General features: G+C 32.8%; 1 protein-coding gene across 6 annotated transcripts in view; it reads left to right on the forward strand.

Annotated features, from left to right (window-relative positions):
- Positions 1–14,280, forward strand: part of LOC123718904 (eukaryotic translation initiation factor 4 gamma 3-like) — a 37,035-nt gene extending 22,755 nt beyond the window's left edge. For 5 of the 6 annotated variants that reach the window (XM_045675886.1, XM_045675885.1, XM_045675882.1 and 2 more), the window contains 15 exons: positions 1,168–1,308; positions 1,529–1,613; positions 2,826–3,064; positions 3,566–3,679; positions 3,962–4,141; positions 8,326–8,464; positions 8,825–8,905; positions 9,041–9,052; positions 9,524–9,800; positions 10,021–10,207; positions 10,363–10,539; positions 10,697–10,867; positions 11,817–12,048; positions 12,446–12,547; positions 12,979–14,280. In XM_045675886.1, coding sequence (XP_045531842.1) covers positions 1,168–1,308; positions 1,529–1,613; positions 2,826–3,064; positions 3,566–3,679; positions 3,962–4,141; positions 8,326–8,464; positions 8,825–8,905; positions 9,041–9,052; positions 9,524–9,800; positions 10,021–10,207; positions 10,363–10,539; positions 10,697–10,867; positions 11,817–12,048; positions 12,446–12,547; positions 12,979–13,058 — 2,217 coding nt within the window. In that variant the 3' untranslated portion in view covers positions 13,059–14,280. The remainder of the gene's footprint in view (positions 1–1,167; positions 1,309–1,528; positions 1,614–2,825; positions 3,065–3,565; positions 3,680–3,961; positions 4,142–8,325; positions 8,465–8,824; positions 8,906–9,040; positions 9,053–9,523; positions 9,801–10,020; positions 10,208–10,362; positions 10,540–10,696; positions 10,868–11,816; positions 12,049–12,445; positions 12,548–12,978) is intronic. The other variant, XM_045675883.1, reaches the window with a different exon arrangement.
- The last annotated feature ends 1,260 nt before the right edge of the window (positions 14,281–15,540 follow it).

Here is a 15,540-nt window from a genome sequence, read left to right on the forward strand (position 1 = left end):
AGCAAAAGACCCAAACAACGACGTAGGATATTCCCAGTGCTTCTTACGATCAATATTTACTTCATGAAATGGGAATACCATTATCATAATTATAACTCATATTGTTACAATACTTTATACAGAATGATGTAATCCAAACGATTCCATTGCTACTTACATATTTACGTACTTTAAGAGCCACATAAGGCGAGGGATAAACATAAATATCGATCAAAAATCATACTTTACTAAACGTTCTTGTAAGTAGAGCATCTTTAGTGTCATTTTCATTATTTCTATTAAGAAATTATTAGTTTTCTAATAAGTAAATTTAACATGGTAGGTAATAGTTTTTAGTATTTTTTGTTTGTGGTTTTAATCGTCACTTTGGTTATTTTTCTTCATTAGTTTCATTACAGTCTCATATATTAAACAAATCACTTCTTGCCCTGACTATTCCTATATTCCCTTTTCCCTTCCCTCTGATTCAAGAATTTGTTTTTGTGCATGTGATATACATTATGACTAAACACGACACCCGCTGATTTGTTCAAATGCTATCTAGAAATACGTATTAAAGTTTTCCTGATTTGGATCCGAATATTTATAATTACAAAATCTTATATATACGCAATTGTTTGTAAAGATGTCTTAAAAAGTTTTAGCAATACTTCAAAATAATTGAATATTGAACTTTCCCTAAATTTCTGTTATATTATTTATTGCTGTTATATTGCTTTAATTGTCTTTGGTCTAAGACATCGTAATAAAAGGCTTTTTTTTTAGAATATGTCAGCTTTTGCTATTGAAAAGAGTAATGAAAATCGACAAAGGGTAGGACGTAATTTTATATGACTTAAATACCATATGATGTCTAAATGTAAATAAAAACATTATTGCAATATGATGATATTTATTACTATGATTGTGGGGTTTTAAACACTTAAATTATAGATCGAGGATATGTAAAGTTTAGATAACAAAATTAAGATAACATTGTGAAATCGTTTTAGTCTAATATATTGAGGAAAATGATGGTTCCACTTTAAAATTTCTTTCACCAAAACTACGTAGGCTGTATTTATTGCCATAATATTTTTACGCTCGAAGTCGAGGCAAGCCGCTAGTATAAACCACGTTCATATGTATATCTCCTCCAGTCTTAGTTTACATCTAATGTATTATCAGGTACCGTCAACAAATTCACCCGAACAATGCGTGAACTTCCGTGCGATGATAATTAGCAAATGTCAAAATCAATTTATCAAAGAGAAGACAGATGAGCACGTTCTCAAACTTGAGGCAGAGATTGCCGAGTCCAATGACGCCGTAAGTTATTAATCTAATTTTTTGTAAATACTATTAGAAAATTATTATATAAGTCCTAGCGTAGTTAACGAAAAAGTTTGATACTCGGGGTATCGGGTTCGATTTCTAGTTGGAACGCAAATTTTGGCACTCCTGAATTGAGGATTTTATTAGAGAACTGAATCTTTAGAAGTTAGGATTTAAATTGAAAAATCAATGTATTTTATATTAAACATAACAGGCTAAGAAAAGGGAGCTGCATTTACAACTCGCAGAAGTCCAGCGCCGGATTCGCATGCGGTCAGTTGGGAATGTTAGGTTTATAGGTATGTATATAAGACTTACCCTATTTATTGTTTTTTTTATATTGAATCAATTATTAAAATTTATTCATATTACTTACATACTTTTCTCGAAGAATACTTTAAAATAAATTGACATAACGATGAAAACATCGATTTCATAGGTTTTAACGACTTTTTTGATAATAAATAAAGGATGTTTAGTTAAAAGAGAAAGTGCTCTAGTCCTAGGATTCTGTGTCATGCGCAGGTTTGATATACACAGCTTCAATGTACCTCTACTAAGGAAATTAGTTCAATTTTATGCTAAGAACAATTTTTGTTGTAATGCCATTATGATTGACACAGATATAACTAAACATTGTGCTAAGTGTTTGCCTAACAGCTACTAATACCTTTGATACCCTTTGGTTTCTGAGAATTTCGTGAACATACCGAAAAATACTCATGGATCAACGCATCTATTTGAAATATTTATTTATTGTGCCATTGCGATTGTTTTATTTTGCTTTTATGCTTTTTAATTTGCCAATGCAATTGTATAAATAAAATAAGAATAATTTTAGTGAGACGTTGAAAAAAAAAACAGAAATTGTAAAAAAATTAAAGAATTCTCCCGTTTGAGGCTTAGTTGTTCATAAGTTGATTGAAATAAGAGATGTGTGAAACTCATAAATATTTTAAAAGGCTAGAAATTATTGAACTGCTTGAAAATTTTATTATTTGGAAGGCCTATCGCAACCTTTCGATATATTCTTTATAATATTATATTTATGCCGTATTCTTGAGGGGTGTAGGTAGTCAAGAACTGACCTATATAATAAATAGCTAATAATAATTATGAGAAGTATCGATTGGTGTGAGCATGGCGGCCTTCATTAAATATACCCTTTAAAAGTTATTAAAGCTATAACAGACCTATCACGAAGCAAAAGGTATTGAATATTTTAAGCAGATTTACGTCCTGACGTAAGCGGAGGTTATGCGAAAACTTAGAATTGTATATATTAGAATTGCGAACTGCTGTCTTTGACGTACAAAGCTTGCGTTTATTGCGATTATCTGTGTCAATCATATTTATATTTTAATATTGGCTAAAGCATGTACAATACCAATAATAAAAAATGCTTAGACATTACAAATATCAATATTAAAAAAAAACATTACTAGCGAATTAAATTAAACCACGTGTATACTGCACATAATGTTTAGTATATATTCAATGTTTATTTTCAGGTGAATTATACAAGCTAAAAATATTGATATCGAAAATTATGGTATATTGTATGAATTACCTGATTGACAAGCCGGAAGAGGAAAAACTTGAATGTCTCTGTAAACTTCTGACCACTATTGGGGAGCAAGTAGAGGGTGAGGTGAAGGATCAGCTGGACACCATAATGGACAAAATGCAAGATATTGTTAATGATCGCAAGAGTAATAAGATTAGCAGTCGTGTGCGATTTATGATACAGGTAATGCTGCTTGTACAATTTAATGGGCTTTTAAATATTTGGTGTAATTAATTAATTAATTAATGGCTGCTTTAAAAAAGCCGTTACAACATTTTTTGGTGTGGGCCTCAGATTTTTGTATATTTCATGATTATTTGTCAATCTAATAGGCAAGTTGGAGCGACTTTTAGGCATTCGAGCCGGTTTTTCTTCACCGTTTGATCGAATGTTAAATGCGCACATTTGTGCACTATCGGGGATCGAACCTACAACCTCAGGGATGAGAGTCGCACGCTCAACCCAACTAGGCCAACACTGCACCTTAATGTCTAAAATATTCTATAACAAATAATATAAAAATCATTGATAAAGACTAAAGACTTCTACTAGTGTAACTTTAATTATTATATTAATCTATTGAGACAGGACTGTATTTATAATACAATTTTTCAGTCAACTTATCAGTTGTTTGTGTATGAATGGACATCTTTGAATGAATATTTATAAAGATTTTGTTTATAGGATGTAATTGAACTAAGAAGACGCAAATGGGTAGCCAAGAATGTTATTGATTCGCAACCCAAGATGATGGACCAGATCCAGAAGGAGGCCGAACAACGACAGAGGCATATTGAGGTAATTTTTTAGATTAATGCTTTACTAAACAAATAATGAAGTCATTTACTGTCCTGCCTATTTACTTCTATATTTTAGTTATTTATAATGAAATGTCCATACTAAAAATGCCAACTTAAAACAAGAATTGCCCTTGACTCTAAGTTTTGGAATTAGGAATATCAATCTATAATAATATTATATTATATGTGTATTAGGGAAGTGATATTAAACTATCTTTGATCGCCAAATAAAATTATTGAAATAATAAATCCCTCTCCGATTAATTAATTATGTTTACAGTTGATGAATTCGCCCATTGGTGGTGGGTTCCGACGTGATGACAGCGGCAGTGGAAGAAAACGTGGAGGCGAAGGTCGGAGGCAGGGCAATAACTTTATGGATAATACATGGAAGACTACAGCGACAAGAACCAGCTATGTTGTTGACACAACTAAATTGAAAGCCATGCCGCCGCAAAAGGTAAAAGAAATGTGTCAGAATTGGTAATCCAGAGATGTCTCTTAATCTATGGGTGAAAACAAATACAAATTAAGTAATTATTATATTCACATATTTTTTTCCCTTATGAAATTTACTGTATTTGTGCATATCTTAACAGTTCTTGTTAAACTTGTTTGAGTTGGTTAGTCTCCTAACTGTAACCAATAGCAGTATATACTTATATTAGTATTTTCTACTACTTCAATACACCGTTGCACCACAACCCTTGGACCTGGCCTCAGATTTTTAGATGTTATCTTAATCTTTTTTTTAATAGCGTTTAGATGACGAGCCTTCTTCTGACGTGAATAGTGAAGAAAATAATGTACTGATTAATTAATTAAGGGAAATTGTTAATTGGACACCAATACATTTTCATCATTTATATGCTTTTTTTCATCAATTAAATTACTTCACTAGAAATAAACTAAATGTTTAACAAAACAAGTACTGCAGATAATTCGAAAATATACATCAGCATGACATAACATTTTTCCTCATAATGCGATACAAATAAATTTATTTAGGTACAAAAATACTGATTGCACAGAAAATTAACCAGAGCGCATGTAGATGATACTCGTTGTCATAGCAGAACTATCCAAGTAGCATATGTATTATGAAGCACCACAAAACATGCTCATCATATTTGTCGTAATTTTCAAGAACAAAACATGTTGGGCAAATTGAATAATATTGAATGAAAATAAATGAAGAATGACTAAAAAATTGACATCTATTTCTCCTGGCGGAAAGTACACAAATTAAATAGATTTTATTCTGACAAATAAACGACACATAGTAATAAACGTCACTGTTATCAATAAATTTAATTTCAACACTGATCACAGGATGGTTTGAGAAACTGTGAATACAAATCTTGTTGGAAAGCAAACAAGAATAAACTTCAATCAACAGTTGATCGTCAAAAGCAATATTTTTAGTTATGAAGAAATTCTAACACGTAACTTTAAGATTGCCCTAGAGCGTCAAGCAGTGACGAAACCACCCCCGCCCATCATAGTTTCTGAAACAGAAAAATCAATTATAACTCAAAAATATGGCCAAACACCAGGATCTGATCACATAACAAATGAAATGCTCAAAGAAACAATTACAGATACAGCCCCATAATTAACAGATTTATTCAATGAAATAATATCCACTGAAATTATACCTACAGATTGGACAAAATCAACAATAACCCTACTTTACAAAAAAGGTGAAATAAGCAACTATAGACCCCCCCCCCCCATAAGTTTAATGTCGAAAATAAAGTCTTTTCGAAAGTTACACTAAACAGAATAACAAATATCTATGAAGAAAATCAAGCAAAAGAACAAGTAGGTTTCAGAAGCAAGTTTTCAACTGTAGACCACATCCATGTAGTGAAGCAAATTATACAGAAGTATCACGAATATAACAAAATATACTACAATTGACTATAGTAAGGCATTTGATACTCTAGAACACGAATTTATTTGGTCAGGACTAAAAAACCAAGGTGTCGACAAAAAATATATTACACTAATAAAAAACGTATACTCCGGCAGCACAGCAGAAATAAGACTAGAAAAATCTGGACCCATATTTCAAATAGCTCGAGGTGTAAGGCAAGGAGATCCTATATCACCAAAACTTTTTACAGCACTTCTTGAAATGATATTCAGAAAACTGAACTGACTGGGAAGAAAAGGGAGTTAACATAAATGGGAAACCATTAACTCATTTGCTCTTCGCAGACTACATTGTTGTATTTTCTGAAAACCCTAGGCAACTGGAAAGCATGTTACAAGAATTAGCGGTGGAGAGTGCTAAAGCAGGACTATCAATGAATATCTCAAACACCAAAATGATCACAAATTCAATTGAAGTGCCAATAAACGTGAACGAAGATGAAGTTGAATATGTAAATGAGTACATCTAATTAGGACATTTGACAGCTAATAAACAATGCATGGGCAAAGAACTGGACCGTAGAGTTACAAATACCTGGAAGAGATACTGGCCACTGTCAGAAATAATGAAAAACAGGAACTTGAAAATGTTTTCAAAAGAAAAGTATTTGATGCCCGTATATTACCGTGCCTGATATACGCATGTCAGACCTGGTCACTCACTGACAAACAAGAAGATAAACTAAGATTATTTCAGAATAGTATCGAAAGCAGTGTTCTTCAATAAAGGACATGACAAAGTTTAAAAATGCTGTTACTTCTAGTAAAAGATTTAAATGGAACTGGACAGGACACATAATGAGAGAAGATAAAGATAAATGGACCAAGAAAGTGAAAGAATGGCTTACTCGCTATAACAAAAGAAAACGAGGAAGACACATAAAAAGATGGGAAGATGATGTGCGAAGAGTAGCTGGTCCTATGTGGATGCGTAAAGCTAGAACCAGAGAAGAGTGGAAGCCCTTAGAGGAGGCCTATGTCCAAGGACAAGCTGTTTAACAAAAACCAACCGGCTTGCCGATTAATTATTAGTATTTCACGTTACTTATGTACTAGTATAAAAACTACAGCAATAAAGGCTTTTATTATTATTATTTTTGCAAAATTCTTAGGGGTTCTCATTTGTTTGTCTATATTCATTTAATTTACGACGCAGCTAAAAGCATTCAAAATTATTTTCAAAAGTGTCTGGCGCAAAACTAAAAAAAAAACATACAAAAAATGTAGAAAATTTGATCGAGAAAAAAAACAGAAAGGAATGTTGTATGATATTGACTTGTTGCACTCAGCTACCTCTCCTACGTTATTTCAACGAGCGTTAACTGCGGTTTTACGTAAACATGCAAGTGAAGAACGATTCATAGCCTATTTCAAATAGGAGTAGGTTTCACTCAATCCAAATTGGTATCTTGGATCAGCCGAAGTGACAAAGTATGCACTAGACTCATTGAATAAAGGTATAAAAAACAGCCACACTTTGCGAGAACCACTTCCTTTGTCTAGATTCCTTTCAGTCGCAACAAACATGGTCAACGAATGGTCTGTACCTCCGATGAAAGAGTGGACTCTTCCGTATCAATGCCCGAAACTTGACAAAAATGTCAAATTCTTAGAATCTTATTCCGGACTAAATACTTAGATATTAGAGCAGTGTTGGCCTATTGGCTTCAGCGTGGGACTCTCATCCCTGAGGTCGTCGTAGGTTCGATCCCCGGGTACATTCGTTCGAACGGTGAAGGTAAACATCGTGAGGAAACCGGCTTGCCTTGACCCAAAAAGTCGACGGCACGGACGTCAGGCACAGAAGGCTGATCACCTACTTGCCTATTTGATTAACAAATGATCATGAAACATATTGATTTATTTTATTAGTAGCAAGCTCAACAGCAAGTAATATTCCATTCAATCAAGATTGGGAAACTTTTGATGGATACAAAAAGAAAGCTTTCGCGTGTTGGAGAGTTGCCTTGCCCAACCTGGATAAACGGAAAATGCACCTGCCCCAACTATATGTGCAAGCATATCATCGGACTTGCGATCCGACTCAAGTACGTGGCACCACCTGCAGAAGCCAAAAATGTGCATATTGGGAACAAAAGGAAGCGTGGACGTCCCACGAAAGCAAGACCCGCCTTAATAATCCAATAAAAAGTTACTATTTGTATCTAAAAATTTTTTCTGATCTCATTATGTCGTACTTCATAAACAATAAGATGATTATAATCAATAAAATGCTGTTTTATTTAGTAAAACTGCTGTAAGTAATACACAAATAGAAGCTATATTTAAAAAAAAAGAGTTAAGCTTTGCTTTAAGATAAATAAGTAAGCTGTACGCCGCGAACATAAATTGTAGTTTATTTAGTAATATTTTGAGTTGAGTATTTTGCTGTGCAATCAGTAATTTTGATGGGAATTCGGATTATTATTGCATACTTATATTATAAGCTTTTTTTATGCGTTTTATATACTACGCATTAATTAACCTATTTCTGACAGCTTAAGCTGTAGCCTCAAACAATGCAATATTATAGTATGTAATTTCTATGAATAGCATATGCTCCTGCTCCTCAGATTATGAATTCATTTGGGAAGTCTCTTTTTCTACATCTTCTGTGTAAATACCAAATAAAACAATATGTATAAGCTTATTAAACTCAACAATTATTAACACTAAATGCTTTAATGTATTAAACATTGATTACAGAACTTAAGTACTATTAAATTGGCCCCTCACAACATCGCATGGAATCAAGGGTCGGGAGCAAAGCCTCAAGCAGTTGCACCTGTCAAGAATATGTACAGTATTCTAGAGAATGTACAGGTTGACCCGACTACACTAAGAGGTATGTATCTTTTTGTTACATATTTCCATTTTATCAAAGTAAATGCTGTTACAATTGTTGTTGCTATTACAATATTTTTAGTATTTGCTATGTGTGTTAATAAATTTATTCGTATACTAATTTATAGCTAATTAATATTGGGTAAAGCTTTTAATGCCTATATTAAGAAAGTATATTAAATGTAAATTTTCCCTTGATCACTGTCAAAATTTACGAAGAAGTGTTATTGGATTTAAATGTATATGACGTTTTTGATTGTCGTCGAAATGTATAAACTCAGGAATTACTTCATTATCTTAGCTACCCAATTTAATTTCATAATTTTTTTTATATTACATTGATTTGTTTCTTGGTTTCTAGGTAACAAGGAACTTACACCTGCTGCTTATCAACAATCAAAGTCAATAGAAAGATCCACTTTCAATACTCGCTCTGATTTCAGTAAGTAAACATTAATTTTTTGTATATCTGTACATATTAACATTTACACTATTGATGCTGATAGTAATAATAAGTAATAAACTAAAAATGTTTCTTTATATGCTATAAATAACTAACATGTCTTTTTTTTCTTAGTTGGCCTGAACCGTGAGTGTTTTTTCTCTTTAACATTTTGAGTAACTAATACTTATAATTAATATAATATTTTAGTGTGTTTATCAGATATACATATGCTTAAATTCAATACAAAGCTCTTTTATTATTAATGGGTCTTCTATAGTTCTTATTGTTGATCTGTTTTACTTTCTTCATATATGTACATTTATTATGAATATTGTTCTTATATGTACTTTGTCTAAAGCCAATTTCCGAAAAATCTGACCCATATTGTAAATAGAATTTTAGAAATGACTACTAAACCAAGCTAGAGCTAGTACAATTTCTACAAGTTATATAGATAAAGTATTAGCGCACAAATTAAAATTATCTTTAGCCCCAGATTTCGGCTGTAATTTTTAATATAGGGCATGGTCTCACAGCTTTGTTTTTTTTTATAAATAGTACAGCATTTCCATGTACTTGCTTTTGCCTTGATTGTAATACAATTGTTATCTTTAGCCACTGGTGGTCGCTCCGGTTCCACTGGAGGGGTTAGGCCTGCATCTACACCTTCGCCCTCGCTGCAATCAGAAGCACCACCTATGCCCGCTCAACCTTTGCCCCCACCTGCTGTTCAAGAACCTCTTCCAGAGGACCGAAGAAAATTCATCAAGCAGTTAGTCGACCTGTGTATCATGAACCTTGACAATAATGAACTAGCTGAAGAGATCAAACTCTTTGGACCACAATACCATGCAGCAGTGATAACAGAAATACTTAATGTTGCGCTTGAAAAGTAAGTAAAATATTACTCATATTAAGCATAATTTTTGGATAACATGTATTAGTAATACATGTTGAAGTTAAAATTATTTTCACATTCAATAGTAATAGTAAATTTTCGTTGAAAACAATATATTTACCATATTTGGTAATTTGTATACACTCTGATAACAGAATTTAACATAAATATTTAAAATTGCAAACAAGTACTTAACTTAATATTATAATTTCAGGAATGCTAAAGATATTTGTATTCTGGCAAAATCAGTGATGCATGTAGTCAGTTGCGGGGCAATTTCCAGAGATAATTTAATGACTGGCATGGCGGAAATATTCGAATGTGGTCCAGATCTATATATAGACATACCAATGTTATATTCATACTTAGGAAAATTTGTTGCTCCCCATATAGAAAAGAAAGTAAGTTGAAATTGAATATTTGTATATTAGAATTCAGGTACTTATTTGTGAGTATGCTGCCAGTTATATCAAATTTAAGAATAGAATTGAGTAAGTATAATTAGTGCAAACTTAATGTTTCCTACAATACATATTTTTTTTTTTTTTTTTTGCAGCATGTTACATTTGACCAGGTTCACAAGGCTTCGCACAGCCTGATTGCAGTGGATCATGGTCATTTACTTCTAAAAGCTGTTATAGCTGAGCTTAAGGAAAGTATGGGCAAAACATTCACTAAGACCAAGTGGCTGGAATCAGGCTTACAATTGCAACAATGGATGAATTCTGACATGGTAATTGTATCCTTATGTAAATCATTTTTATCTAAATTATGAACTAAATACTATCAAAACATACGTATATAATATATGTAGTGGTAGAATGTTTTTACTTTTAAAATGTCAACAAATAGTAAATTCAGAATTTAAATAAAATATAAACTTTTTACAGATACCAAAGTGGATGTCTGACAACCACTTTGAGTTTCTTGAGAGCTCTGATGATTCAGAGATATGTATCGAAGACACAAAGCGGATCATGACTCCTTGTGAGACGCAGAGCAAGTTGCTTCAACTAATGAATAGTGATGAAAGCTGTGATTGCCTCAGAGGATGGGTTAAGGTAAATGATTGTCACATACCAGTTGTTACTGCAACTGAGCTATTTATTTTATAGCCTTATATCAGAATACATTGTAGTTATTGCTTTTCTTAATCTATGAGGGCAGAGGCATTGTCCTCCATTTTGAATAAATCGGTTATCCTTACGCATTTGTATTCTTTGCACTATCTATTTCGTTTGGCTATCGGTCTAGCAACGCGCATGTGCCACTGTCGAGTAGTGGTAGTAGAGGCTCGTTTACTGTTAGGGCTTAAAATAATTTTAGTATTCTTCTTAGCTTCTCCAAAGTCTGTACGATGTAATTTTCCAACTTCTCATATAAATCTAGTTCATTTGTTGATATTCTTTTTGGGGATGTGGTCTAATTCCCCACGGTGCCCGTTGTCTTTTTTCAATTAGTTTGTTCTTAACTATTAGTTCGTAATATCTGATGTAGGCCAGGAATATTCCCTTGATTAAAACTGTTTCTGCCACACACTTAATCGTACGTTACTGATTTACCCTTTTGTCAAAGTATATTATTAATTTTGCTTTGTTTTCAACTTGCGTTTTCCCGCAAAATTGTCTAAGCTGTCAAAGATTAAACAGATGTTGGAATAGTAACAAGGCGTTAAGTTCCAAGCGTCCTTTTCTTTTTTTTAATTCACTTGCGAATTATGTCCCGGAAATGTAATATATCAACTTAGTTGTAACTGTTAAGGTAGAATAAGAATGTGGAATAAATAAAAACTTGGCAATTTATTGTTTTAGAATTTCCTTTTTCTTATAAAGATATCGTTTTAAATTACGTGCAAGAAATCGCAGTTATCAGTAAATCACGGTAGAAACAAAAATCTCTCAGTTTACACAAACTAAAGCATACTAAGGCATACTAAGGCATACTTTGCTATACATAATATAAACACATTTTGTTCTAACGCAATTAAGTCAACATGAATAATAATTACAGGACAACATAGGCGCCTCTACCGGTGAAGAGTGGTTCTTACGTTGTCTCACGCAAGCGATATGCGAACACGCCCTCTTTGGCCCCGAGCGTACTCCAACACCGCATTTGAGCCATGATCGCATGAACAAGTATTCGCCCTTGATTGGTGATTATGGAGACTCGCAGGCACAACGCGAAGCCGCTTGCCTGTTTGGTATTCAGCAGCTCATTCATCGGCTGGAACACCCGCAGGGTAAGTTTCAATTGATTTGAATTTATGTCATGGATATTTATAACAGCAGTGTTAGGCTTCAGCGCGTCACTGCCATCTTTGAGTTCGTAGGTTCGATTACCGGCTTTTCTGTCTATGTGCGCATTTAACATTCGCTCGAACAGTGAAGGAAAACCGCAAGCCTTTTTAAAGTAGACGGCGTGTGTCAGGCATAGGAGATTGACCACCTACTTGCCTATTAGACAAATTATCACGAAACAGATACATAAATCTGAGGAGACCTAAATAGGTTGCAATAATAGAACAAAATAAAAAATATATCTTGGTCTGATTTCAGAAATATTATCAAAGTTTATTAATTTTTGGAAACACATTTAATTCTGTTAATTGTCTAAAATTATAGTTATATTTATTTCAGGCTTATCATTAGATATTTTTCAATATCTACATGAGCAATACGTAATATCTGTGGATGGATTTATTGCATGGGAGACTTCAGAGATGGAGCCTGAGGGAAAAGGTGATATTGCAAATTGTTTTTAATTTTCTAAGCAATTATTGTGTCAAAATGACATTGTGTCTCTTGTTAACATAGCTTTTACACATTTAAAGAAATCACTTTTTTATCGGATTGAAGCTATGTATTATTATAAACTTATAATAATTAATGCCATCGTCGGGAGAAATTCAAAATTATGTAAAATACTAAGTTTATAATAATACATAGCTTCGATCCGGTAAAAAGTGTTTTCTTTAGTTATAAATTATTTATTAAGTCAGATCGTAATGTTAAATTGTTCTTTGTGCAGAGACAGTGTCAAAACCATTTGAGTTGGTCTTATTATATCTGTAACAAGGATATTCATTAAAATGCTGCACCAATATAGAATTGTAATTAGAGATTTTATTGACATCGTGTAAATGTCGAGCTGAAATAGTGTTTTTTTTCAGCGGTTATGCTTAAAGCTTTGACATCTTTCTTCACGAGCATACGGGAGGCGGATATCGAAGACTCGTGTTCTGAAGCCTGACAAGCCGCACCCGTGGCATCCGCATCACCGCAGGATCGCTATAGAGATATTGTATCAATACATAGGTTAAAAATCTTATTTTACAATTTAAAGAATATTAGTTAAAATTAATATATTTATTTATAATTAACAGCGTGGATTTGTCATCTCAAATATTATCATTCTATAGAGATAATGAATCATATACAGAATATATGTCGCGTAAATTTGGTATATAAATTTTTTATATGCACAGATCAACTCGGGTGAAGTAAAAAGGGTCGTTGACCTCAGGGGTTGAGGGTTAACGACCTTTCGATTAGAGAAGTTGAACTTGTTCATTAGTGAGATTTATAGCCTGATTATGCTTGTTACTAGCTTATGTATGAAGTTTGATAATCAGGGCTTTTCGTTACAATGCATGCGGGCATTCCTATAAGCCCATCAGCCCTGTATGACAATGGAAAAATTTCTTGTTAGTAATGATTTCTATAATCGTGAGTTTCATTATATTTGAACGCCATGTTCATATGATCTATTGTGAAATCGGAAGAAGATCAACCGGTGAAATGGCTAAACATAGGCCGACTGCTTTGTATAATTATAGAGTAACACATGTTAGTCATATTTTAGTTTAATCACTTTAAGCCGAATCAATCTTGATGAATTGACTATTCTAAAATTGATATTTTATTTGGTAGGTATTTAGTTAAAATTATACAATCAAGATTGATGCTAGATATGATATAAAAATAAAATTTAAAAAAAATATAGATTTAGTACAGTGATACTTGATTTATGGGATTTATGAAATTTATGAAAATCTTATTACATCCCATGAAATAAATAAGCTGGCTCAGTTCGGGTACACGAGACGGCTCTACTTGAAATAGCATTTTGACCTGGGGGCAAATACGCCACCTGGGATTAACCGAGTTTTCACTGTACCATATAAATTTAGTATATAATGAAATTAAAATATTTTTAAATTTTTTTTATCATTTATTCAGTACAGACGCTCGGAATTGGACGCTTGTGGTCCTCCACGTTAGCGCTGTAGCGAACGTTCCCTAGGGTCGCTCATGTGGGGAACATCCCCGAGTCCCACAGCGTTAAAATGTATATAGTAACAATTATTGCTGTAGCAAATATTTACTTATTATTGGTAAAGTTTCAAAATATGTATCGCGTGCCTGCGACTAAACATTGTTAAAATGTAAAAATAAACATTCTACTTTTTTGATAATGGTGTTTTTATTACCCACAAGTGTGTTTCCATGCGACTCAATTCGTGGGTCGTGTGTTCCGTTATATATTTAAAACCTTAGAGACAACCCTATGCCAACTTCTATTTTAGCAAGCTGGCATTCTCCTATTCAACTGCATTATCTTTCAGCTAAAAGTCAGTCCCAATTTACGATTCAAACCGAGCAGTTGCCTTTCCAAATCTATATTTCTAAATAAATCCTTTGTGTAAAATAAATTATTTTTTTAAAACTCTAAATCCGGGACGTCGTATAACAGTTCGAACACCATTCACATATTTCTCTGAGCAATTCTAGTACAATTTTACACGGCCCTAAAATCAGAGGCAATATAGGGGAAGTGGTGGAGAGGACCCTAGATCGCAAATCGTACCCTAATGTTATAATCCACTCTAACTAACCGAAATTCTCTTGCATTATCCTACTCTGCTTTTTGCTGTTTAAATAAACATAGGTATTTTTTTAATTTATAATAGGTAAATAATAAGATGTCTTCAAGCAATGTTTAATTGGATATAAACATATATTCATATAGTTTCTCAATTCAGCGAGTTTGTCAGGTTAAGCTGTAAAGAAAATATAGTTATATATATTATATGAATGAGTTAACGTATAAGGTAATTTTCTACAATTTGAAGGAATTCATTTGTTTTATAGTTTATTATAGTACTTATGATTTTCCAGTTATAAGATGACTTGTAATATGTTTTGCGAAGGGATAGGGATATCCGGAATTCCGGGTATTTGTTTTTTAGACAACATATTTGTGAACAATACTTACCGCATCAAATGTATAAGTTAAACAATTTTTAAAACTGAAATTTTGTAAACACCAAGATATTGAAAGCTCCTATCAAAATTTAACGGAAATGTTTAAAAATAATAAGTGTTAACTGTCAATGCACCAGAAATCTTTACGTTTTAAATATATCGAAAGAATTATATATATTAGGTCTCTACCTATGAAATTGGCGTTTTGTATGGGAGGAACAAAAAGTCGAATATTTTTAAATATAATATATTTAATTAATCAAAGTATGAACCATTGTTTTCTTTGCACTTTTGCCATCTCATAGGTAGTTCATTGATCCCTTTACTAAAAAAAACAGTCGGACGGGAATCAATAAAATCTGTGAAGGCGATTTGGACTGCCCACATCAGAGTTAAATTTTTTCCCTTGCAAGAAGTTGTCCAAATTTCGAAAAGAATGGTAATCTGTTGGAGCAAGGTCCGGGGAG

The sequence above is a fragment of the Pieris brassicae genome, chromosome Z (genome assembly GCF_905147105.1).
Source record: "Pieris brassicae chromosome Z, ilPieBrab1.1, whole genome shotgun sequence".
Lineage (NCBI taxonomy): Eukaryota > Metazoa > Arthropoda > Insecta > Lepidoptera > Pieridae > Pieris > Pieris brassicae.